Source organism: Dermacentor variabilis, chromosome 10, assembly GCF_050947875.1.
Source record: "Dermacentor variabilis isolate Ectoservices chromosome 10, ASM5094787v1, whole genome shotgun sequence".
In the NCBI taxonomy this organism is placed as follows: Eukaryota; Metazoa; Arthropoda; class Arachnida; order Ixodida; family Ixodidae; genus Dermacentor; species Dermacentor variabilis.
In genome coordinates, this window is record NC_134577.1 from 122,246,030 (window position 1) to 122,272,205 (window position 26,176).

The 26,176-nt window shown below is 44.9% G+C and overlaps 1 protein-coding gene across 3 annotated transcripts in view; it reads left to right on the forward strand.

Annotated features, from left to right (window-relative positions):
• Polr1A (RNA polymerase I subunit RpI1) overlaps positions 1-26,176 on the forward strand; it is a 314,770-nt gene that overhangs the window by 147,545 nt on the left and 141,049 nt on the right. For all 3 annotated transcript variants that reach the window (XR_012823481.1, XM_075673365.1, XM_075673366.1), the window contains exon 16: positions 16,999-17,083. Coding sequence is in view for 2 of the 3 variants with exons in the window: in XM_075673365.1 (XP_075529480.1) it covers positions 16,999-17,083 (85 nt within the window). In the remaining variant the exon portion in view is untranslated. The remainder of the gene's footprint in view (positions 1-16,998; positions 17,084-26,176) is intronic.

Genomic DNA, 26,176 nt, shown 5'->3' on the forward strand with positions numbered 1-26,176 from the left:
ATGAAAAGGAAGCTATTCTATACACCGTTTTTTCGTGGGTGCCACCATATTGCTACACAGTGGCGCCCTCTATGAGCAGTCGACATGCTGGCTTGGGCGAGCGCTCCATTTGGCACGGCAGGTGTACGCTCGGCACTGGTTTCTGGTGTTTTCTCTTGCGCTAGCGCGGTCTATTTAGTGTGATGTGGCGTCTTCTTTGTGGAAAATGGTTCCATGAGACGTACTGAAGTGGTTTAAGTCGATATGGCCGGACTTTCTACTGGCATTGAGGCGGACAAAGCACGCTGTGCAATGTGTGCGCGCATGTTTGAGCCTTCAATCATCCTCAGAGATCTATTGTATACCTATGAAAGTTTCATTCACTAATGTAACCTTATTGCAGTATTATCTTCTAGTTCTGAGCTGCGCTTTAGGAGCAATGAAACATATGTGGCGATCGTAACAGCATGGGTACCATTCTGCTATGATAGGAGCTGTGCTGTTATACTTTGAGAAGCGTTCGAACTGTTAGCTGCAGGTTACATTGTATGACTACTTGGTTCGGTGGATGAGGTTACCACCCATGAACAAAATAGTTTTGCTTAGTAATAACAGCATACTTTAGTGTGAACTATACTTGTCCAGCAAAGTGACCTTTTACAAATTGCGTGAGCGTCCTAAGCAGTGGTAGGTGCTGGATTAAGGATATCTTCATCTTGTATAGCGCTTGTCCAAGCATGCGGCATCAACTTTTATAAATCTATAAACATTGTGCGGCATGACTATGCAAAGCCGTATGGCGGCGTTAGCATGTTTGCTCTTTCTTTCTCGAGAAAGAGGATGATAACCATTTTTTTTTTTTGCGGTTGTGTTTGTTCCATTCTCTATGACGCACTCGCATGTATTATGAGAAGAAAGGGGGTTAACCATGGGGCCCGATTTTTATTAGTCATATCATAAGAAGCCAACAAACACTGACACCAAAGACAACATAGAGGAAATTACTTGTGCTTAATAAATGACGCAAAGAAACGATAAATTAATGAAAATTAAAGTGGATGAAGAAACAACTTGCCACAGGTTCCCACCTGTGGCAAGTTGTTTTTTGTTGTAAGTTGTTTTGTTGTAATAGTTGTTCACTATTAAGTGAAATAGCGATACATTTATGCTGTAGACTTAAACATCAAGTACAATCATCATCACCATCAGCCTGTTTTATGTCCACTGCAGTATGCAGGCCTCTCTCCCAGCGATCTCCAATTACCCCTGTCCTGCACCAACCTATTCCAACTAGTGCCCATGAATTTCCTAACTTTATCGCTCCACCTAGTCTTTTGTCGTCCTTGATTGCATTTTTCTTCTCTTGGAACCCATTCTTAACCCTAATGGCCAACGGTTACCTAACTGGTGCATTACATGACCTGCCCAGCTCCATTTCTTCCTCTTGATGTCAATTAGAACACCGTCTATACCCATTTGCTCTCTGATCCAAGCCGCTCTCTTTCTGTCTCTTAACGTTAGGCCTAGCAGCCTTTGTTCCATCGCTCTTTGCGCAGTCCTTGTTCTCAAGCTTCTTAGTCAGTTTCCAAGTTTCTGCCACATATGTCAGCATTGGTAAAATGAACTGATTGTACACCTTCCTTTTCAATGATAATGGTAAGCTTCCACTCAGGAGCTGGCAATGTTTGCTGTATGCGATCCAACCCATTTTTATTCTTCTGTGAATTTCCTTCTCATGATCTGGGTTCCCTGTGATTAATCCACCTAGGTAAATGTACTCCTCCAGACTCTAGAGGCCGACTGGCAGTCCTGAACTCTTGTTCCTTTGCCCGGCTATTTATCATTATATTTGTCTTCTGCTTATTAATCTTCAACCCCACTCTTACACTCTCTGTGTTAAAGTCCTCAATCATTTGTTGCAACTCGTCTGCAGTGTTGCTGAATAGAACAATGTCGTTGGCAAACCGAAGGTTGCTGAGATATTCGCCGTCGATCTTCGCTCCCAAGCCTTCCCAGTTTAATAGCTTGAACACTTCTTCTAAGCACGTAGTGAACAGAATTGGAGAGATTGTGTCTCCCTGTCTAACCCCTTTCTTTATAGGTAGCTTCCTGCTTTTCTTGTGTGGAATTAAGGTAGCTGTAGAACCTCTGTAGATATTTTCCAAGGTATTTACGTAAGCATTCTGTACTCCTTGATTGCGCAATGACTCTATGACTGCTGGTATCTCTACTGAATGAAATACTTTTTCGTAATCTATGAAAGCCATATAAGAGGCTTATTGTACTCTGCAGATTTCTCGATAACCTGAATAATGACATGGATGGGATCCATTGTAGAGAATCCCTTCCTGTTCCCTTGGTTGACTAAAGTCCAGTGTTGCCCTTATCCTATTGGAGATTATTTCGGTAAATATTTTATATAATACTGGGGGGTAAGCTAATAGGCCTATAATTTTTCATTTCTTTAATGTCTCCCTTTTTTGTGGATTAGTATAATGTTTGCATTCTTCCCGTTTTCTGAAACCCTTGCAGTTGGTAGACATTTTGTATAGAGAGCCGCCAGTTTTTCAAGCATTATGTCTCCTCCATCTTTGATTAAATCGGCTGTTATTCCATCTTCTCCTGCAGCTTTTCCCTGTTTCATGTCTTGCAAGGCCCTTCTCACCTCATCTCTAGTTATAGGAGGAGTTTCTGTATCCTGTCCATTATCGTTTCGAATGGAGTTCTCCTGAGTCCTCTTGGTACTGTACTGGTCAGCATAGAATTCTTCCGCTACATTTATTATACCTATGAGATTGCTGATGATATTACCCTGCTTTTATCTTTCAGTGCATACTTCTTGGTTTGTCCTATGCCAAGTTTTGTTCTCACTAATTTCAGGCTTCCTCAGTCTTTCTCACGTCATAATTTCGAATATCAGTTATTTTTGCCTTGTTGATCAGCTTTGACAGTTTCACAAATTCTATCTTATTTCTTGAGTTGAAACTTTTATTCTTTGTCCTTTATTTATTAGGTCCTTTGTTATTTGGGGAAGCTTGCCTACTGGTGTCCTTGGTGCCTTGCCTCCTTCTTCAGTTGCTGCCTCTGAAGTCAGCCTCGTTACGGTTTCATTTATTACCTGTATGTTATCATCATCATCTCTGTTCTAAGGCTGCAAATTTGTTTGCAAGTGCCAGCCTAAATTTGTCTGCTTTTACCCTTTCTGCCTCTAAGTTGACCTGTTTCTTCTTGACCAATTTTACTCTTTCTCTCTTTAAATTGAGGTGAATTCTAGCCCTCACTAACCTATGATCATTGCGCTTTACCCTACCTATCACTTCTACATCCTGCACTATGCTGGGATCGGCAGAAAGTATGAAATCAATTTAATTCCTTGTTTCACCATTAGGGCTTTTCCAGGTCCACTTTTTGTTGCTATGCTTCCTGAAAAAGGTGTTCATTACTCTCAGCTTATTCCTTTCTGTGAATTCTACCAGCACCTCTCCTCTAGCATTTCTAGAATCGACGCCGTAGTTGCCAGTTGCCTGTTCACCCGCCTGCTTTTCTCCCACTTTTGCATTGAAGTCACCCATTACTACTGTATACAGAGTTTGCACTTTTCTCATTGTTAATTCAACATCTTCATAAAACTGATCTACTTTCTCTTTGTCGTGACTGGATGTTGGAGTGTAGGCTTGTACTACCGTTAATCTATACCTCTTACTAAGTTTGATTACGACCCTGCAGGGGCATCTGCGTCAGCAGGCGTTTGGTGTGTTGTGACACCACGTACCCGAGCACACGAGGGTTGGCCCCTCCCGCATGTAGCCGTGCGCGGCTTAGCCGTGTCCGGGGAAAAGGGGATCCTGGGGGTTGAGCCAATGTCGGGTGTTTGGACCTTTACGGCCCCCCGGCGGCGGCAACACACCTCTTTGGCCTCTGCTTCACATAGACGGCACCCCCGGACTGACCCACCCGGGGAAAATGGGCCGTCGCCTTTTCCTGTCCTCCTCTCCAATCTTCGTCTTTCTCTCTCGCGTTTTTCATCTTTCCTGTCTTCTCATCACTTCTCCTCACTTCCTAGTTTCCCGGCGGCAACGTCTAACCTTGTGTAGCTAGCCAGCCTTAGTTATGCTGTATTTGGTTACAGCAGCGATGTACGGCTGGCGTTGGCAGGGTTTCTCTAGCAGGAACTTCTGTCGCTCCATGGTGGGTGGTCGGCATCGCGGCCGAAAACCCAACTGTACTTATGGAAAACACTTTTCCTAAACTTCCTGATTGCCCTCAGAAACGAGGGCGCACCGAAGAGGTCTTTCAGTTTTTCGGACGCCAAGCCCACAATTTTCCTCGTTTTCATGTGATCCACGCAGAAAAACCAGCTAAACAAGTGCGAACAATCTCCCCGTTCCTTGTATCTAAGTCTCTTACCAAAGTTTTTGGTCCAGGATATAAGGTGTCGAGGATGGCTAGCGGTGACCTCCTCTTGGAGCTCCGCGATCAATATGAGAAACTGCCTCAGCTAGTATCATTTGGGGAGACCCAAGTAGTAGTAACCCCGCACCGCCCGATGAATACCTCCTGCGGCGTTGTCTCGGACGATGATTTGCTGGAGCTCACTGAGGCTGAGCTCTTGGAGGGCTTCAGTGAACAGAATGTTATAAATGTCAAAAGAATTAAGATGAGGCGAGATGGTAAAGAAATTGCGACCAAACACTTAATACTCACCTTTAATTCAAGTGTCCTGCCCGAGTCAATCGAGGCTGGGTACATCGAGCTCCGTGTAAGACCGTACGTGCCAAATCCCCTCCGATGTTTCAAGTGCCAGCATTTTGGCCACAGTTCGCAGAGCTGCCGAGGCCGCCAAACTTGTCCGAAATGCAGCGTGCGTGAACACTCCTCTGAAGCTTGTGAGAATTCTCTCCACTGTGTAAATTGTGATGGCGAGCACGCCGCATACTCGCGGTCGTGTCCATCCTGGAAGAAAGAAAAAGAAATCGTAACTATCAAAGTAAAAGAGAATATCTCATTCAAGGAGGCACACAGGCGGGTTTCATACCTGCCCAAGAAAAGTTTTGCCGATGTGACGCGTCAGGGGGCAGCGCCACAACGGTCTCCGGTGGCGGTCCGTCCCACACCCAGTGAGGCAGTAGTGACGCCATCTGCCCCCCCCCGCGGCGGCTGCAGCTAACGCTGCTACGCCTACACAGCAGACGGGGCCATCGACCCCGAAGGTGAGCGCAGCCGAGGCTGCCCCAACCTCCCCGGCCCCTTCCAGCGCTGGCAACAGCCGGCGCAGCCAAATCCCTCAGGGAGCCCCATCGACCTCCGGGCTGGTGGGCGCAGGGGTCTTGCCCTCCAAGGCGGGACTCTCTCTTGTAACCTCTCGCTCGCAAGAGCACGTGTCCGGCGCCTCACAAGAGGCAATGGACACTACACCTGTCCTCAAGGCGCACCAAACGCCTAAGGAGCGGCGAGGCTCCCTCGAACGCTCCAGAAAGGGCAGAACCCCCGTTACAGGGCCTCGAAAGAGCTCTGTAACTTAAGGCATCACCTCCGTTTCCATACACACAGCACTTATTTACTTTCAATATGGATAAACAAATTATTCAATGGAACATCAGAGGTCTTCTTAGGAACCTTGATGACGTGCAAGAGCTTATCCAAAAACATAATCCACAAGTGCTCTGTCTACAGGAAACACACTTAAAACCACAACACACAAACTTTCTCCAACCGTATGTCAAGTTCCGCAAAGATCGCGATGATGCTGTCGTATCATCAGGCGGTGTTGCAATTTTTATTCATAAAAGTATTTCCTGTCAGCGTTTACAGCTACAAACGCCCCTTGAAGCAGTGGCGGTTCGAGCTGTTCTCCTAAACAAACTCATCACCATTAGCTCTCTTTACATACCCCCACATTACAAATTAACGAAACATGAATTCCAATCCTTTATAGATCAATTGCCAGAATCTTTATGTTGTTCTTGGCGATTTCAATGCACACAGCTCCCTGTGGGGCGACTCTTGTATAGATGCGCGAGGTTGCCTTGTTGAACAGTTCCTTTTTTCTTCTGGTGCGTGCCTTCTGAATAAGAAGAAACCCACTTATTACTGTCTTGCAAACAATACCTTTTCTTCAATTGATCTGAGCATAGTTTCCCCCTCCATACTGCCTGAACTCGAATGGGAAGTTACGAACAATCCTTACGGAAGCGACCACTTCCCCATACTATAAAGAACACCTAAAGAAAATGAATATCCACCACAGGTGGAAGATTGACACAGCAGACTGGGAGAAATTCCGAAACTTAACTAGTATATCATTGGATAACATGTCTTCTTTAGAAATCAATGCTGCTGTGGAGTACTTCACAGCCTTCATAATAGACGCCGCATCTAAATGCATACGTGAAGTAAGTGGCTCGGCATGCAAACTACATGTCCCGTGGTGGAACGATGAATGCAGAATCGCACGTAGGAATCAGAACAAAGCGTGGGGGTTGCTACGCGCTTCGCCCACAGCAGAAAATCTTGTCAACTTTAAAAAAGTAAAGTCCCAAAGTAGGAGAACCCGCCGACAGGCCAGGAGAGAAAGTTGGCAGAAGTATTTCTCAAGTATTAGCTCGTTTACAGATGAGGCCAAAGTCTGGAACAGGGTAAATAGAATTAGAGGGTGACAAACATATTCACTCCCTCTAGTAAATACACAGGGCGATACACTGCAAGATCAGGCAGACTCTCTCGGGGAGCACTTTGAGAGCGTATCAAGTTCAAATCATTATTCGCAATCTTTCCTGAAATATAAACAAATAGAAGAACGTAAACCATTAACAAGTAAATGTCGAGAGAATGAGCCTTACAACCGTCCTTTTAGTATTGCCGAATTGAGAGCTGCCTTGAGCGCATGCAAGAGCTCCGCACCAGGATCTGATAGAATCATGTATGAAATGCTGAAAAACTTACACAATGACACGCAAGTTACACTACTCACACTTTTCAACACCATCTGGGATGCAGGGTACCTTCCAACTGCATGGAAGGAAGCCATTGTGGTCCCTGTTTTGAAACAAGGAAGAGACCCTTCCTCAGTGGCAAGTTACCGCCCGATAGCCCTCACAAGTTGCATTTGTTCGGTGTTTGAAAAAATGATAAATCGGTGATGCATTCATGTCCTTGAACAGAGCAAAATGCTTGATCCTTATCAGTGCGGCTTCCGAGAAGGGCGCTCCACAACCGATCATCTCGTACGTGTTGAAGGGAATATCCGGGACGCATTTATACATAAACAGTTCTTCATATCAATATTTCTCGATATGGAAAAGGCGTATGACACAATGTGGGGTTACGGAATCTTAAGAGACCTGTCAGAAATGGGCATCCACGGTAATATGCTTAACATAATAGAAAGTTATCTGTCCAATCGTACCTTCCGGGTAAAAGTCGGCAATGCACTCTCACGTCCTCTTACGCAAGAAAACTGTGTACCCCAAGGAGGCGTGCTCAGCTGCACGCTCTTTATTGTGAAGATGAACATGCTTCGTACTTCATTACCAGCGGCCATCTTTTACTCTGTCTACGAGGACGACATTCAAATAGCTTTCAAATCTTGTAACCTCGCAGTCTGCGAGAGACAGGTACAGCATGGCCTGAACCAAGTGTCAATGTGGGCAGACAGGAATGGATTTAAGATCAATCCTAACAAAAGCTCTTGCGTTCTTTTTACAAGAAAGAGAGGACTTATCCCAGATCCTTGCATAGAACTTTGTGGACAACAGATACCTGTAAACAAAGAACACAAATTTCTAGGTGTCATACTTGTCTACAGACTCACTTTCGTTCCCGACATTAAACATATTAAAGAAAAATGTCTAAAAACAATGAACATAATGAAACTGCTATCCCAGACTCCATGGGGTAGTGACAGGAAGTGTTTAATGAATCTCTATAAAAGCCTCATTCGATCACGACTAGACTATGGTGCCATGATTTATCGCTCTGCCGCCCCGAGCGCACTAAAGATGCTAGACCCAGTCCACCATCTAGGAACCCGACTGGCCACTGGCGCTTTCAGAACAAGTCCCATACAAAGTTTATATGTAGAATCAAATGAGTGGTCACTTCATCTGCAGAGAACATACATCAGCCAAACATATTTTCTGAAAGTCCACTGTAATCCTCAATATCCGTGTTTTAATACCGTTAACGAGATGATATATGCTACACTCTTTAATAATCGTCCCTCCGTAAGACAGCCTTTCTCGCTACGTGTGAGGGAGCTTAGTCATGATATGCATGCCCCACTTCTCGAGCTTCGCCTAGTGCGTCCAGCCAAGCAGCTACCTCCTTGAGGTGGCAGCTGATACAATGTGATATATCTTTCATGCAAGTTACAAAACACGCTTCAGAAATTGAAATCCAAATGCATTTCCGGGAACTCCAGCACAAACACTGCTGTACGGAGTTCTACACAGACGCATCAAAGTCACACGACGGGGTGTCCTATGCAGCCATCGGTCCATCCTCTTTGGAAACCGATGTACTGCATCCGGAAACTAGTATCTTTACAGCTAAGGCCTACGCACTGCTGTCGGTCGTAAAGCATGTAAAGAAATCAAAACTCCAGAAATCGGTTATATATACGGACTCCCTTAGTGTTGTGAAGGCCTTGATGTCTTTCTGTAACCACAAAAATCTGGTAATTAATGAACTCTACTCCGTACTGTGTAAAGCATATATATCTAACCAACATGTGATTATATGCTGGGTGCCTGGACATAGGGGCATCGAGGGTAACGTTCTTGCGGACCAGATGGCCACATCAATTTCATTGCATGCAGTTAATCCTACTGCATCGGTCCCTGTCACAGACCTGAAGCCTTTCTTAAGAAGGAAACTGCAAAACCACTGGCAACGTATGTGGGACGCAGAAGTAAATAACAAACTGCACTTGATAAAGCCACAGTTAGGTTCTTGGCCCTCCATAACAAAATCACGGCGAACAGATGTCCTATTCTGTCGCCTCAGAATAGGACACACATTAGGCACGCATAACTTCTTACTCACTGAAAATGATCCTCCAACCTGCGGTAGATGCGGGGAGAGGCTGACCGTCCTCCACGTCCTCCTGGAGTGTCGGGCAGCCGAATCTGAGAGAAGGAAACATTTTTCCCTAGCATACCGGCAGTACATCCCCCTACATCCCGTAATGCTACTCGGCCCAGAACCTTTATTTGACACCAACACAGTCCTAAGTTTTATGAAAGATGTTGTCTTGCATGTTGTTAGCCCCACATGTTCGTAGCAGGTCCTCTCTTCAGAGGATGCCGTTGTGATAGCTCTTTCGTACAGCACATGCCTCTAGGCCCTTGTGTTTCAAGGGCTCTGGCGAGGCAGCAGTGCTCCAAGTAATTTTACCATCTTATATATTTTCTATTTTGCATCATTCTTCTACGATGGATTTTAATGTTCATAGTATTCGTCGTTAGTCATCGCCATAATTTTATAGCACGTAGATTTGACGCACTTTACGGCGACAATTTTTAGGCCACTTTACAGCCAAGTCACATCTTCTTCACAGAACTCATCATTCCACCATGAAATCACTAACACTGTCTTGGCGCTCTTTGGCCACATCTGGCCCTTGCGCCACTAAACCACACACATTCATTCATTCAAGTTTGATTACGACTACTGCTACCCTCTCATTAATGCTGTAGAATTCGTCAATGTTGCCCGCTATGTCCTTATGAATTAGGAATCCTACCCCATATCGCTTCTTATCAGGGAGACCTCTATAGCAGAGGACGTGGCTGTTATTCAGCAGCGTATAAGCCTCACCAGTTCTTATAATCTCACTAAAGCTGATCATATCCCAAACAATGTCTGATAGTTCCTCAAACAGTACTGCTAAGTTAGCCTCACTCAACAGAGTTCGGCAATTAAATGTTGACAGGGTCGGTTTCCATTTGCGGCCTCTCCGGACCCAGAGATTCTTAGCACCCTCTGCCGCGTTAGAGGTCTGACCGCTGCCTTGGTCAGGTGCTCCGTAGCTGACCAAGCATCTGCTGCTGAACTTACAATACGTGCAATTTAGCAGTTGTGGATACATGCTCGTGATCTACTGGAGTACACAAAAAGGGGGGCATCTCAGTAGGCACATATCATCAGCGGGTTTCGCAGATTTCTGCAACCCATTGAATAAATCTTACGTGCCTAAATACTTCTTTGATTCATCCGCGATAGATGTGTTTTCCTGATCGTGATAGGTAACTCAATATAGAACGATTTCTAAACGCTTCTGGCCTCGTAGTTCTTGCCTCGCATTATAGATACAAAAACAAGTAGTTCCCAATAATTGATATTTTTTTATATTTCCAGTTTTCAATTCTTGTGTCCCTGCTTAGCTTAGTCGTTTACGTAAAGATTAAAGAGAAGGGAGACCCAAGATGCTTCCTTGCAGAACATCTACTTAAAGGGCACCTCACCAGGCCTCATAGCAAATTTTGGTTGTATGCTGGAAGTCGTTATGTGCCCTTTAATGAGCGTTCAATCGCAAGAATTTTTCAAATTGGTTCATTAATAGCCAAGATAGAACTATTTCAGTGCCACAAACCCATGATTTCATGAGGCAAGTGCCACTGCCAAGAGTTACGCTGTCTCTACTTGCCCCCCGTCTAGCTTTCGCAAGCGAAATTCCTTCCCTGCGTTCTCCCATACTGCACCTCGAGGATTACATAGCATACCGTATTTATTCGCATAATGATTGCACTCGCGTAATGTTCGCACCCCTGAATTTTGTCGTCAAAATTTGATTTTTTTCTTTCTCGTGTAATGATCACACCCGGAACTTGTCACAGCAATATGTCATGTGTCAAGTCTAGCTAATGATGATCGCGCTTACCATCTGTCAAATGCTACGCGAACGGCTCTTGAAGACATAACGAGCGGTCTGAACGCACCCAACATCCTTAAGCAGATTCCCCATTTCATTCCTTTCATCACTTTCCGCATTTCCGTGGGGAAAAAAAAAAAAAAAAGCTACAACCAAACTTGCCTCGGCTTTACTATATGTAGGCTTCATAATGGTTTTGGTCAACAACAACAACATAAAGGGCGCCTTTTGATTCTTCTCATCTGCCCTTGTGGGCACGAAGCAAATCGCAAGTAGCAACGGTAGTGGCCACGTTACACCAATACGTTAGAAGTGTACCTTATTCATTTGCCGACGCTTGTAACGTAGCTAAGATATTCGCCCACCTTTAGCGAAAACGTGCCATATTAGACTAGCAGTGCAAAACAAATGCTGCAGTTTCCACAGCATGCTCGCCAAGTGTTTAGATGTCACTGGCTGCAGCTAAGCGCGCCCATCTCTGTTTCTGTCCCCTCAAAGTGGACATGACTACGTTATTGTCGCAAACTTGCTGATATTAACGATATTATTCATTACTGATATGGAAGAAACTGTTTCTATGTGCGTAACGTACTCATGAGAACAAAAATAATCATGTTTGGTGCGTTCGGCTTGCTCCGCCGGCCGCCATTTTTGTTTTGGTGTCTTGTACTTACAGCGGCAGCCGCCTGCCTTTCATCTTGCAGCAAATGCAGGATGAGAAAAGAAAATGTTTTTTTTTCATAGGAAATTTAACCTGCATAATGATCGCACCCCTGAATTTGCATAAACTTTTTTGACAAAAATCATCATCATCATCATAATCATAATCATCATCATCAGCCTGGTTACGCCCACTGCAGGGAAAAGGCCTCTCCCATACTTTTCCAACAACCCCGGTCATGTACTAATTGTGGCCATGCCATGCCTGCAAACTTCTTAATCTCATCCGCCCACCTAACTTTCTGCCGCCCCCTGCTACGCTTCCCTTCCTTTGGGATCCAGTCCGTAACCCTTAATGACCATCGGTTATCTTCCCTCCTCATTACATGTACTGCCCATGCCCATTTCTTTTTCTTGATTTCAACTAAGATGTCATTAATTCGCGTTTGTTCCCTCACCCAATCTGCTCTTTTCTTATCCCTTAACGTTACACCTATCATTCTTCTTTCCATAGCTCGTTGCGTCGTCCTCAATTTGAGTAGAACCCTTTTCGTAAGCCTCCAGGTTTCTGCCCCGTAGGTGAGTACTGGTAAGACACAGCTAATATATACTTTTCTCTTGAGGGATAATGGCAACCTGCTGTTCATGATCTGAGAATGCCTGCCAAACGCACCCCAGCCCATTCTTATTCTTCTGATTATTTCTGTCTCATGATCCGGATCCGCCGTCACTACGTGCCCTAAGTAGATGTATTCCCTTACGACTTCCAGTGCTTCGCTGCCTATTGTAAATTGCTGTTCTCTTCCGAGACTGTTAAGCATTACTTTAGTTTTCTGCAGATTAATTTTTAGACCCACTCTTCTGCTTTGCCTCTCCAGGTCAGTGAGCATGCATTGCAATTGGTCTCCTGAGTTACTAAGCAAGGCAATATCAGCGAATCGCAAGTTACTAAGGTATTCTCCATTAACTCTTATCCCCTATTCTTCCCAATCCAGGTCTCTGAATACCTCCTGTAAACACGCTGTGAATAGCATTGGAGAGATCGTATCTCCCTGTCTGACGCCTTTCTTTATAGGGATTTTGTACTTTCTTTGTGGAGGACTACGGTGGCTGTGGAGCCGCTATATATATCTTTCAGTATTTTTACATACGGCTCGTCTACACCCTTATTCCGTAATGCCTCTATGACTGCTGAGGTTTCGACAGAATCAAACGCTTTCTCGTAATCAATGAAAGCTATATATAAGGGTTGGTTATATTCCGCACATTTCTCTATCACCTGATTGATAGTGTGAATATGATCTATTGTTGAGTAGCCTTTAAGGAATCCTGCCTGGTCCTTTGCTTGACAGAAGTCTAAGGTGTTCCTGATTCTATTTGCGATTACCTTAGTAAATAGTTTGTAGGCAACGGACAGTAAGCTGATCGGTCTATAATTTTTCAAGTCTTTGGCGTCCCCTTTCTTATGGATTAGGATTATGTTAGCGTTCTTCCAAGATTCCGGTACGCTCGAGGTCATGAGGCATTGCGTATACAGGGTGGCCAGTTTCTCTAGAACAATCTGTCCACCATCCTTCAACAAATCTGTTGTTACCTGATCCTCCCCAGCTGCCTTCCCCCTTTGCATATCTCCCAAGGCTTTCTTTACTTCTTCCGGCGTTACCTTTGGGATTTCCAATTCCTCTGGACTAATTTCTCTTCCACTATCGTTGAGGACAAAAATAGTGCGATCATTATGCGAGTAAATACGGTATATGTCACGAGCCCCGCCTACATTTTTCCCCCCCCCCCCCTTGCTTTTTTGCTGCGTGGTGGGCTTCTTTTGACAGTGTCGCGCACTAGCTGTTGTGTTTGTCTCGATTTTGCACGCTGTGCACAAGGACACATGACTAGTAGTATAAGTCAGTGCTACACGAATACTGAGGCAGACACAAGTGGATCACAGAGCATGATCGGGTGCTGGAACACTGTAGAAAATGGCATAGTTGCAGTGTCTGTGCATGCGACTGCATGACATGGGAACATGCAGACAAAATGGAAGTACATCTCTCTTGCTGCAGTGCGGAGTAAAACAATGGCTCGCAGACATTCGATTTATTGGTTTTATTATTTCTCTAAACCTTAATTTGTCTATCGATGCAACAGATTACACAGATAACAGATGCTGCCTTGAACGAGAAGAAAGGGGGTTAACTGAAGGGCCCGATTTTTATTAATCATATCATAAGGAGCCGACAAACAAACGCACCAAGGAGAACATAAGGGAGATTACTTGTACTTACTAATTGAAATAAAGAAATTATAAATTAATGGAATTGAGAGTGGATGAAAAAACAACTTGCCGTAGGTGGGGACTGATCCCACGTCTTTCGCATTACACTAGATGACGCCTATGGCAGAAAGAATGTTCCACACCTGCCGCCAAGGTTTGTGACTAACATTCCCAGGGTTAGTTCTAGTAGCAACACATAAATGCCCCGGAAAATGGATTGGAAAACGGCGCCGCGGTAGCTCAATTGGTAGAGTATCGCACGTGTAATGCGAAAGACGTGGGATCGTTGCCCACCTGCAGCAAGTTGTTTTTTCATCCACTTTCAATTGCATTAATTTGTAATTTCTTTATCTCAATTAGTAAGTACAAGTAATTTCCCCTGTGTCTTTGTTTGTTGGCTTTTTATGAGATGTTGGGCTGCTAAGCACGAGTTCGCGGGATCAAATCCCGGCCATGGCAGCCGCATTTCGATGGGGCCGAAATGCGAAAATGCCCGTATACTTAGATTTAGGTGCACGTTTAGAGACCCCAGATGGTCGAAATTTCCGGAGTCCCCCACTACGGCGTGCCTCATGACTAGAAAGTGGGGGACTCCGTAACTAGACTAGAAATTTTTTATGAGATGTTGCCTTGAATAATTCTCAGTCACGAGTCGCTAACAGCGACGTCATAGCAAAGACACATGTACGTAGGCGTGTGTATACGTCATCTCTGCAGCTTGGAGCGTAGTACCAGCGAGGAGAAGGGAAAACAGCCTTCGGTTTGAAATTGCAGCTCTTTCTGTGGTGCGTAGCGATGTAACACCTAGCAGACACAATTGTTAGCGTGCATTGTATGCACGGTGCTTGTCAGCTCAAAATGGCCAGACCTGGTGAGAGGCCTGTCAGCTGGCCCGACGTGTGATACAGTGTCAAGTTGCACTAGCTACTTCCTGTGTTTCAAGTATGATGTGCTTAAGTCTAGAGCTATGTCCCGTCTACCGTAATACTAAGTTAATTTTTGCAACAATAGAGCATGCATCATACTGTCGAATGCCTTACTGTAATCTGTACTAAATACTCCTAACGTTAAAAAACGCTCTTATAGATTGTTCAGAATGAATTCTTATATTGAAATTCTGCCATTTTACAACGTAAAAGGGCCCAAATCTTGGGTAGAATGGACTTCAGATATAAAAAAAACTTGCTGTTGCTTCTAATGAGTGTCAACTGTATTTCTGTTAGCGTTTTATAAAGCATCCACTTGTATTTCAAACATAACATTTTGTAAAAGTTGCTGTATATTTGCACTATCTGAAACTAAGCTTTTTCTGCAATCCAAGATTTGGTTGCAGTTTGTCCTGCTTAATGCATAGGTGCACATAGGTTAACATCATGGCCACAGCATAATCCATTGTGATGCAGGTTCTTTTCTGTAATTGCTGCAGATGGTTCCCTGAGGCAGAGCCTCTGAGAACTCAATTGAGGACAAGGCCATTTCTTCCAAGATGCACACGATACTTTTAATACAACGAACGAAAACAGAAACATAAAATAACCACTCAATGAAAAACTTATAACCAGAAACAAAATACATTAAGAACAATAACAGTAGCCACAGCTCTTGAGTTAGGGGCATATTATGAGTGTGAGTGTGCACGCAACAGTTTGACATGGAAGGATGGAGAAAAGGCGGCAAAAGAAGTGGTGTTGGTCTCACCACAATGCGACAATGTCGATGTAGTTGGCGATAGACAATGACCAGAGCGCAGCTCCGGCTTGGAGAGGGGACGTAGGCGGCTTGGTGGCATGGGAAGATGTAGGTGGCGTCTCGGCCAGGCAGCTGGGTGCAAACTCAGGCCCGTTGCCCAACTGCTTGCACTGTGCCTGCAGGCGCAGAAGTTCGCCGGCCTTGGGTAGAGTAGTTTACCGGCCGTGCTTGGGAAGAGTAGCAACCCCTGGGAACAGCATGGCAGGAGGCCCCAGTGGGGTGAAGCCCTGGAGGCTCGGGTCTAGAACCTGATGGCCCATCTTCAGCTCCTGTTCCTGTGGCCAATCTTCATCCTTGTGTCACTTCCTCGCCATCATGCTTCGTTTTTCTGCCGCTCTGGCTGATTTATCTTTTCCTGATTGGTGCCTTGGAAACTCTGTGCACTTTCCCAATTGGGTAATTTTCCTTTTTGTATTACCTTATTGCATCGTGCGTTCGCATGCTTGATGCTCCTCGAGATTGCCGTCTTCCATGCAGCACTGAATTCGCCTCCGCGCAAGCAATCTGTTGTCCTCTTCCTTCTCTTCTTCCACCACGGCATTGTTTTGCACACATCACACCCATACACTGCTGTTGCAGTCAGTGTCTTCCGCATGTGTGCATAAAGCTCAATGCTTCCTTTTCACCTGATGTACTTGTAGAAAAATCACTTTAGTTATACCGCACTCACACACTCGCTTTCCCTGGCCATGAATACAAAAGGCCATAGAAATCCACAAGGCCCATTGGTTTCCTTCAGTGATCTTGCGTGAAAGAGCCAATTTTTCTGGAGCTCTTCTAAGATCTTAAAAGTTTGTTTTGTTTGTTTCTGCCCTATGGGGTGCTGTGTAGGAACCTCACTTTGGTAAGGAATGTTAATAAAAGAGCAGTTGTATGCAGTTTAAGACCACATTGTTTTACAGCGATTCAGTGCAAAAAAAAAAAATTTTGAGCGCAATGCAAAACAAATGCAAGTACTCCTATTTTAAATTCTGTCACAACATATGTATCTAATTCACATTCAGTCTATTTCACTGAGCACTCACAAGATGTGGAAACAGCTGGTTCCCTTACTGAGCTGCACTTTGTTTAGTTTTGTCCCTAATGCTGTGCAATTAGTAATTGTGGTCAATGGCACTCATGTACTTTGCCAATTTCTGTAGCTTCTTGACATTGCATGATCAACTGGGAAAGAGTTTTGAATAATGGCAGAGGGTTAAGATTGGAAAACAAACAAACAAACAAACAAACAAACAAACAAACAAACAGATGGAATAGAATGGCCTCATTTTCATTGAACCCAGAAAATGCCCAGACAATGTAGGCTTCCATATTAGCAAAGAACATTATCATTGTGCCTATGGGTGGGCCAACCAGTGTCTGCAGCCTTGTTTTGTTTTTCTGGCAGTTCCACTTAAGTGAGCTACATTTATTGATGGGACATTGCAAGCTACTCTCTCTTATTTTTCATTTTTTTTCCTTTCCTCAGGGCCTGCATTCCAGATGGCCTGCTGAAAAAGTTTCCCAGCAACAACCTACAACTTATGGTGCAGTCTGGGGCCAAGGGTGGAATGGTAAGTCTCTCCTCATACAGGTTTGTTCAAACATCTCCATTTGAATCGAGCACCATTTCAGGATGTTTATGGGCCATCTCAAAACCTATGGTCCTTTGCCAACACGAAGGCACCAGAGTGCCCTCCCACATAAACGTGCTGCATCTGCTTGCAATCTCTCGGCACTCCCAGAAAAAAAATAACTCTCAGTGGATGTGGCATTTTGCCGATTCGTGTGAAGTCGCAGGTTCAATACATAGCCACAGTGGCTAGTGGGGAGGAATGTATTGAGCCTTGGGAGCATGTTGAAAAGTTAAGTTGCTTTAGATACACTGAAGAGGATGAAGGTGAAAGCCTGTGCGCTCACAATACATTCCTGAAATTACTTGACATTCTCATTCGAATGCGTTGTTACTTCCTATTACTTGTTTTCTCCCACCAAAGGTCGTGGGTTCCAGTGCCTTAAGTAACTCTACATTTATTAGCAGTGCCTTAATTACCTTCAACCTAATTAACACCAAACGTTGTGGTTTGACTCCCACCAATGGTCATGGGTTCAACCATCAATGGGGACACCATCAATTTTGGGGCCACTGAATGTTGGTCCCACCAAAGGTCATGGATTCAAGTGCCTTAATTAACTCTACCTTAATTAACTGTGCCTTAATTAAGCTCTTTTCAAAGCCATCCAGCACAGCTTCCTTATTTTTAAATACAGTTGATAAAGCAGACGGCATTAAGCCGAATTCCTTCGTGATGTCAGTTTTCTGCCAGCTGCCTTTTTCCATTTATTTTATGAGCGAAACTTTCTGCTCCAAAGTCGGACACTTTCGCCTGGATACTGACGGAGCCATTTATCACTCTAAACCACAAAAGCACGAGCGAGGCATGCCTAACAAAGCATCCAAATAAGACACAATCACATGGCCTGCAGCACGGATCCACACACACGCGCCGTTGGCACCAAAGTGACTGAACGCGACGGGCGACGCAGAAGGCAGAAGCTTCAAAATGTCATCTGGTCATCTCGCTTTCCTCGTCAGTGTGGGGTGGTAATGGTGACGGGTGCAGTGGCTGGCTTGGCATTGGCTTCACTTGTAGCGGATGAAAGGCGATCGGAGTTGCGGAGACCAAGAAGCAAGAGCCGTGGAAGAGCACACATTGGTAAGATTGTGCTCAGGAGGGCAGGCTGGAAGAGGGCAGCTTTGGAGGAGCAGCAACATCAAAACTGGAAGCGAGGAGGTGAGGAGTTGATATGAAGGCAAGTGAGAGGAGTGACTGGCGTCCAAATGGCTTGCAGACGAGACATGCTGGAAAGCACCGCAAATGCCGTGGCTTGAGTGTGAAGTTGTTTGTTGTGCTCAAAAAATGATTATCCACTCATTGTGGGCGTGCAGCACGATCATGAAAACTGAATGGTTTTGCAGTAGGGGCTTTGCATGATCACTGGGCAATTTTTTCCCGAGGTGTGCAGCCGTGAAATTTGCAAAACAAGAGTTCTTCGGTGCACTGTTGTCAACCGTGCCATTGACAAATGTCTAGGAACAAAATTCAGTGACCCTACCATGCATTTATAGCGTTTATCTAAAGTCGGATGGTGCGAATCGAGCATGACTGGCTCAAGAAAATTGCTGGGGAAACAGCAGCTCAAGTTGACCCACCATGTTGACAGCCTGACTCGCCGCTGATGATGCTTGGATTTTTAGTGTTTTTGGCAAGTTATTGGTTGATTTGCATCGTCAAAAGTGCAACGAAGCTTGGGGCGGTGTTTTAATGCGATGCAGGCCGATCATGGCGAGCGGCAAGCAAATTCCTAAACCGGATTCCGCAAAGTCGTCTTCCAGATTGGTTAATATAGGTCCTCACATCGAACATGGCACTTATAATCGGAGGGACACTTCTTTTGTACTTTTTGGCAGTTTCAGTGCCAGAAGTGCCCTTTAGAATGGTAAAACTTTGCTCATCGAAAGCATCCTACGGAATGCTACAGCGCAAGTCTGCCCGCGTTTATTTTGGCCACTTTTCGGTATCCAAGAGACCGTGGTTTTCTGGCATCGCAAAGCATCAGGAAAACTTCATTTTCATGCAAATTCTGTCACTGGGGGCATAGTGATGCGATTGCAACCGAGATTAATGGTTCAGGTGTGCTGCATCATGGAATAATTTGACAGCTTCCATTCGCTCCACAGTAAACAGCTGAGAGCACTCTGCACTCGCTTGGTACCCGTTACTACGCAGTCATGTCACATGCAATGGTATCAGCTCCACCTGACAACACTTAGATGCCATGGCAATGAGCCTTCAGCAGACATAAAGTAGTCTTCAGTGTCATCCTTCATCGCCATGGCAGTTGAGGTGGGCCAACGGTTTGATAGCGGTGCACTGCTGCCAATTATGGCAACCATATGCCACCACTTTCCATCCTGCACAGTCTTCTCACATGGCCTGTCCCCGTAATTATCAGGGCAGTACGCATTGCCAGCCGTCAGGGAATTACGAAGGACCATGGCTGCTTTTATCATAGAGCTGAGGAGCTCTGGCTCACCCTCCACTGTACCCAAAAGCACTCGCCACCTCAAAACAAAGATGCCAAAGGCATATTCAGTGCATCTTTGGGCTCTTGAGAGGCAATAATTGAATACCTTTTTTCTTTCTTATAGCTTTCTCCCAGGTTAGGGATGCATCAGATAAGTTTGCAAAGAGAATACGGCGTCCCCAACCAAACCGGCCACCTAGAAACTCCTGAAGGGAGTCCTAGGGTTCCCTTTTCTATGGCATTCTTGAGGTCGCTCTTTCTGAAGAACGAGCCGCCTGAAAGCCGACCTTGGGCTCCTATGTCAACTATAACAAAGCGATAATTAGCATCTGCAACAGCAAGCATCAGTAGGGAGTGGTACCCCTTAAGTTGAAACAGTCTGACCCACTGTTGTCTGGGCATTTGATCGCGAAGTGGTTACCGTCTATAATTCCAATTGCATTTGGGAAATTCCACTTATGTTCGTAATCTTCTCTTGCTTTTTCCCACTCTCTCTCACTTGGGCACCCAACTACAACAGGCTTCGGGCAGTCCCAGATTGCTGGAAGAGACTCCTTTAGGATCCCTGCCAACATGGATGCACGAATTCTGTAGCTCATTGCGATGTCTTGTGTCGATCCTCCAGTAGCCAGGAATCTACAGAAGAATGTTAATGGAACAAGCGCTTCATATTAATGTTCAAATACTTATCACAATGAACTTTATTGCTGCAAATATTAGTAATAGGGTGAAAAATACATACATTGTGTTTCACAATCAGGACTAAGAACAGAGAAGTTACAAGGCCCTAGGGAGTAGCAGGGAACTAGGGTATTGATGAAGAACAACATATTCATCTCTTTGAGCAGCAAACATTTTTCCTGATAAATAATCCATCAGCTGTCTATAACATGCACATCAACTGTGCTTTTAGTCTAAAGAAGAGTAGAGGCTCAGGCAAACGAAAGAGATATTGCGGTCATAACGCGACCACATATTGTTTAGACCACATATGGCTAAAAGCCAAGAAACAGGGAGACGACACTGACGGATGGGGAAAGGGCGTTGACCGAGTCACAGCACTTTGTGCGGGACACACTGGAGTGTGGCAAAACCACTTTTCCACGCAGTGGCGGCCGCCCACACTGCCGCTGCACTGTGTGTTTCATGCGTCCCGCGCCCATCTGTAGCATTCTTCTGTTTCCTATCCCCTCTCGCAACCTTTCTTTTTCAGTGGCCCACGTGCTTTCCCGTGGTGGCCCCATGATTGTTGAAAGGTCAGCTTCTCCTCACAGGTCATGAGCATTGCGGTTGTGGTTGGTGAAGGCACATTGAAGACCAGGGAAAAAAAGAAAAAAAAAAATGTGCTATGTTTTTATATGTTGTTTCCAAAAGTCACTCGAGGTGCATTTTGAAGCAGATGATGTGAGGAAAACACTGTTATATTTGTGCAAACACAGTACGTATGCACGCAGTCTCACTTGCTGATTTCTTGACAGATACAAGCATTTTACCTCAGTATGACTGCAAGCCTTTCTTTTGGAGAGTTGGGCTTCCTATGCATTGGTGGGTGCAGGATTCTCTCGTAGACAAGGACCAATAGCTTGTCAACTGAAAGCTTGATCATCCTGCATTCAATAAATAAATGGTAATTCTGTATGACAACACACTTTTCAGCATGAGCAACAGCTTCCCAAAAGCTACTTGCAAAACAAGTAGCCTTGTTTGTATGTACATTTCATTTACCTGAAATGCTTGAAATGGTATTCCGGATCATTATGTCGTAGCTCCTGCACGAGGTGATGGTACTCCCCATACCACGGATGTTTGTCGAATATTTCTCTTATGTACAGTGACCGCCTCCTCTTGCAGCGCAGGCGATTCAGCAGCAACGAGATGATTATATTTTTTCGCGCTGGGTATGCCCACACCATCTGAATAAGGAATCCGGGTTCTACCACGAAATGCTGGAACTAGAGACTCTGCAAACGCTTTCAATGAAAAGGCGTGAAACTTCCGTGAAAGTGAGCGAGAAAGAGTGTAGGAGAAAGGGAGTGAGCAGCTACGGGGATTGCTTCGCGAGTTTTAAGGCAGGTGGCATGCTGTACGCTTTGCGCATGCCCTGCGACAGTCGCGTGTCTCTGCGCTCATTAGGCTGCGTGCAAGTATAGGGGGGGCCGGTCTTGCACCTGGTGCAATGTCGCCGACTTGACGTATCCGACTTCAGCCGGCACTCACCCACGTGCCTAAAATGTGGGAGTTCACCTTAAGTCAAAATTAATATAAAGGGGAGCGCGAAGAAAGCGTTCTTTTTTTAGTTTCCTTTGCTATAAGGTGACATTTTATTGTGCCCCTGTTAAGATGGTGGTGGCCTTGCTTCACTTTCAGGCCTGCAAATTCTTCTGAAACCTCGTTAGTTCCACGTTATAGCTAGCGCTAGTGTACATAAACAACTTGGACACCCTCCATGTAACATGAGGTCATGTGTTTAATCCCAGCCATGACATCCACATTCCAGTGGTGGTGGAATGCAAAAACACTCGTGTACTTTGATTGAGGTGCACATTAAAAAATTCGATACGGTCAAAATTATTTCATAATTCCCTACCGTGACGTGTCTTTTAAAGGGCCCCTGAAACGGTTAGGACAAATTTTGTAGACGCGTAGGGTACAGCTTAAGTAGAACATTCGCACCACAATTTAAGTGAAGCGTTAGGTATTAATGGAGCTACAAGCGATTAAAAGTTACCCTCCTCCCTAGCCATGCTTTTTCTCCTCAACTCGTTCGCCGAGCGAGCGGGGCTAAGCTCCGCCTTCACTGGTTTAGCGTCACGATGCGACGTCACATCTTCCACTTCCGGTTGTTTTGGAGCCCGCCCGCGCGAGACCTCTCCGCTAGCCGCTTGGCCGTCGACCCCAAGCGAGAGCTATCGAAGCAGCGTGCGTTGCGAGCATTCTGTCGTAGCGCCGAACGTGTTTTGTATTCCGGTAACCACAGGCAAGCTGGTCATTTCGGCAAATGACTGGAGGCATGAACTCAAGCTGATGAAGGAACGTTAGCGTAGACGTACGTGAGCGGCCTGATCGGTCTGCACGGTCCATACACTTGTTGGCGCAGCGCTTAACCAGCCAAACAAAGCGCTAACATTGCTCTGACCAAGTGTAAAACATTTTAAACATTTATAAAAACGTGTTGATGATTACACTCCTGCGAAAAATACACACCAACAGCAAAGAAGAATACACTTCGTTGCTGCTACTGTGTATGGTTGAGCTTTGTGCCACCAGGTGGCTGCACCGTGCAGACCATTCACATTTGCCCTTCTGCTCATCTCATGGCTCATCCCGTTACGGCACAGTTAAGTGGCCAGACTCTGTCCCCTTGCTCTTGCTTTTGCCCTAATACCGGACTCGCGAAACGCTATTGCGTTAGTAATCTTCCGGTGTAAAGTGACGGCCACAAACGCGCAAATCCTGGCGCCGATCGGATAGCAGCAGCCTGATGCGCAGCAGCCAGTTCGCTCGTACGCTGCCTTGCAGTGGGACACGATGTCGCAGCTTGACATATTGCCAGTCGCTACGTTTGCAGTCCACAAGGCAACAAAGTCGAATCATAGTGCTCGCGAAAAGACTTGAGACCGACTCTGACCGCGGAGCTCTCGTCAAAATGGAGTATGTTGTAACATAAGCAGACGACACTTGCTGTGTGCCGGAAGTGCTTAAGTGTACTGAAAAATTATTCTTGTGCATTCTCTTTATGTTACTTTCTTTTCATAAAAACAAATTAACTAACATTCCAACTATTACGAAGATCATTTGTTTACCATAAAGTTGGAAAAATTATCGATCACGCGCCCTTGTCAGCCAATCGGATAGCTCGCCCCACTGACGTCGTATGGGTGATTTCGGTCATATGGGTAGGGGTGGCTTATAATTCCGCCGAGCAGTGTGCTGCGATCGGCAGCGATGTGCATTTTTAAAACCTTATAATAAATTACACGCTTTACGCGGGGCACTTAGATGTGTCAATCAATGATCAGAAGGACCTACTCTAACGACTCAGTACGTTTGTAGAAAATCATTAAAACCGTTTCAGGGTCCCTTTAAACAGATTGATTAATTTCAGTTCAACAACTTGGTCAAGAATGAACATGGAGGAAAAAGACTGAAGGGGTGAAGTGTTTCACCCGTTCAGTGTCATTGATCTGTGTTAATTCTTGTTCGAATTGTTATGGTGCTATTCCCACGCACTTAAGCAAGTATCCTGTCGAGCATGGAAGAAAGCGCCAGAAAGACGGTGGAGACGACGATCGAAGTAGCGCTTGCGTTGTTGTTCTGCCATCTAGTCTGCAGCCGTCTCTCTCTGCATGTATTTTGTAAATGCAATTTCCTATCCCTTTTGGCTACTCTCATCCCAGTGGCAGAATTTTTTCCTACGCTACCTAGTTCTGTAAGATGGATTGCTGCCATCTTGGTCAAGTCAAGCACAGAGGAGGGAGAATGCACTTGGGGAGTCTTTTGCATACCTTCTATTGTTGCCCCAAAGCAGAGCTAAGATTAGGCAGCATCTGTGGCACGCTGAGTCTCGGAGATGATATGCTGGGATTTGTGTCATAATCTGCTGACCACCTGCAGTCTGATTATGTGCCATTCAACTCTTAGTGGTCACGTGCATTTCCCCACTTTGTGGTCATTCCAATTGGTAGCTACTGCACATACATGTATTTAGACACCATGCAGAAAAAGTGCTCAGGTGAACAAGACATATATATTAATTTAGCATACTTACAAGGCCCGGGAGCATTACAGGAAGCAGTGGTGAATAAAAAGATTTGCACAGTAAAAGAGGGAAAAAAAATACAGTTATAACAAGTAAAGGAAAACAATTTAACAAAAGGTTTCGTGAATGGCAATCTTGAAGCTGTTGATGTTGGTGATGGCGGCGATGGAAGCTGGAAGGTGGTTCTATTCTTTGCTAGTCTTTGGAATGAAAGATTCGCTGTAGGAATTAGCCCGACAAGATGGCATGCCAACTTTATTGTTATGATCTGAATGCGATGACACATAGACAGGAGCGGTCTTTTTTAAAATCGGATTATAATGATAGATTTTGTGGAACAATGAAAGGCAAGAGCATTTACGGCACAAAGATAGGTCAGGTAAGGCAAGCGTTGCTTTTATTGATGATACGCTGGCATGCCAAGAGTAATTTGATAGAAACGTGCTGTGTGATTCTGGGTGGATTCAATAATTTCGGAAAGTGTGGTGTTTTTGAGGTCCCAGATAGCGCATGCTTAATCTAATTTAGGGTGAACAAGAGTTTTTTATGGATGTAGTTCTACAGATAACGGTGCTCAGGAAAAATTGCGTCACAAGTACCCCACATGCAGTTTGCATTGTTAGTAACATAATTAACATGTATGTGCCAAGAAAGATCAGAACTGATGAGGATGCTGAGGTACTTGTATGATGTCACAGGATCTAGTCGGATGCTGCCAAGAAAATACTCGCTGCTGACAGTGTGGTCCCGCCTAGTTATTCACATGCTTTTACACTTTTTGGTGTTGAGCCGCATCATCCATTTATTGCACCATGAGGACAAGTGGTTAAGATCTTTTTGAAGTTCATGCTGATCGCAGCGTTGGGCGAGTTTTTTATATAGAACGCAATCGTCTGCAATATATAGAACGCAATAGCCTGCGAAAAGTTTTATTGATGAAAATGTGACGCATTCAGAGAGGTCGTTAATGTAAGAGTAAGGGTCCCAACACTGATCCATGTGGGACACCGGATGAGACAGGCGAAAGAGTAGAGGAACAGTTGTTAGCAGTCACAAATTGGGTGCGCTCAGAAAGAAAATCTTTAATCCAGTGGAATACCTTGGTGTCTAAGTTAAGTTTGCTTAATTTAAGAAGAAGTAAGTCATGCATAAAATTTATTTGTTCCCGAAGCTGTTGATGGTACTTGAGCACTTTGTGACGGTGCTTGAATCGCTCGCCTGGGTGGAAGCCAAGATTTGCACTGTAGGTTGGTAGGGTCCTATCATTGCTTTCTGTTGGAGTGCTCTCATTCAAGGACATTTGTGGACCATCTGAAGGTGAAATATATTCATTCACCGCTCTAAAATCATATTCTGCCTCACTCAACTCACATGAATTTCGCCCATAAAATGCATGTGAATGAAACGTTGCCAATCTGTGGTTGCATTACATCAAAAATCGTGCAGCAATCCCTTCAAGCATGAAGGAAGGAAAAGAGAGTGTTGCTTTCATCTGGAGGCATTGCCACTTACACTTCCTAGTTAAAAAAGTTCCTGAAGGCGGGTGTTGCCAACCTAAGTAATCGGTGAATGCGAGCAAATACACGTTGAGTGCCTCCCTACATCTGACCGGAATGGATATTTACGCATGTCCGCAGGCATGTTAGGGTTAGGTGCTATTAGTAAGAAAATGAGAATTTTTAGCCCCGCAGCTTTGCAAAAATTGCTGTGATAGTATATGCTGCTCATATATAACGAATTTAGCCAAGGTGAAATTTCATTGCAGTTTGCTTTCAAAAGATTGATTGTATGAAAGAGCTGAGTGTATGTTGTGCGTGCT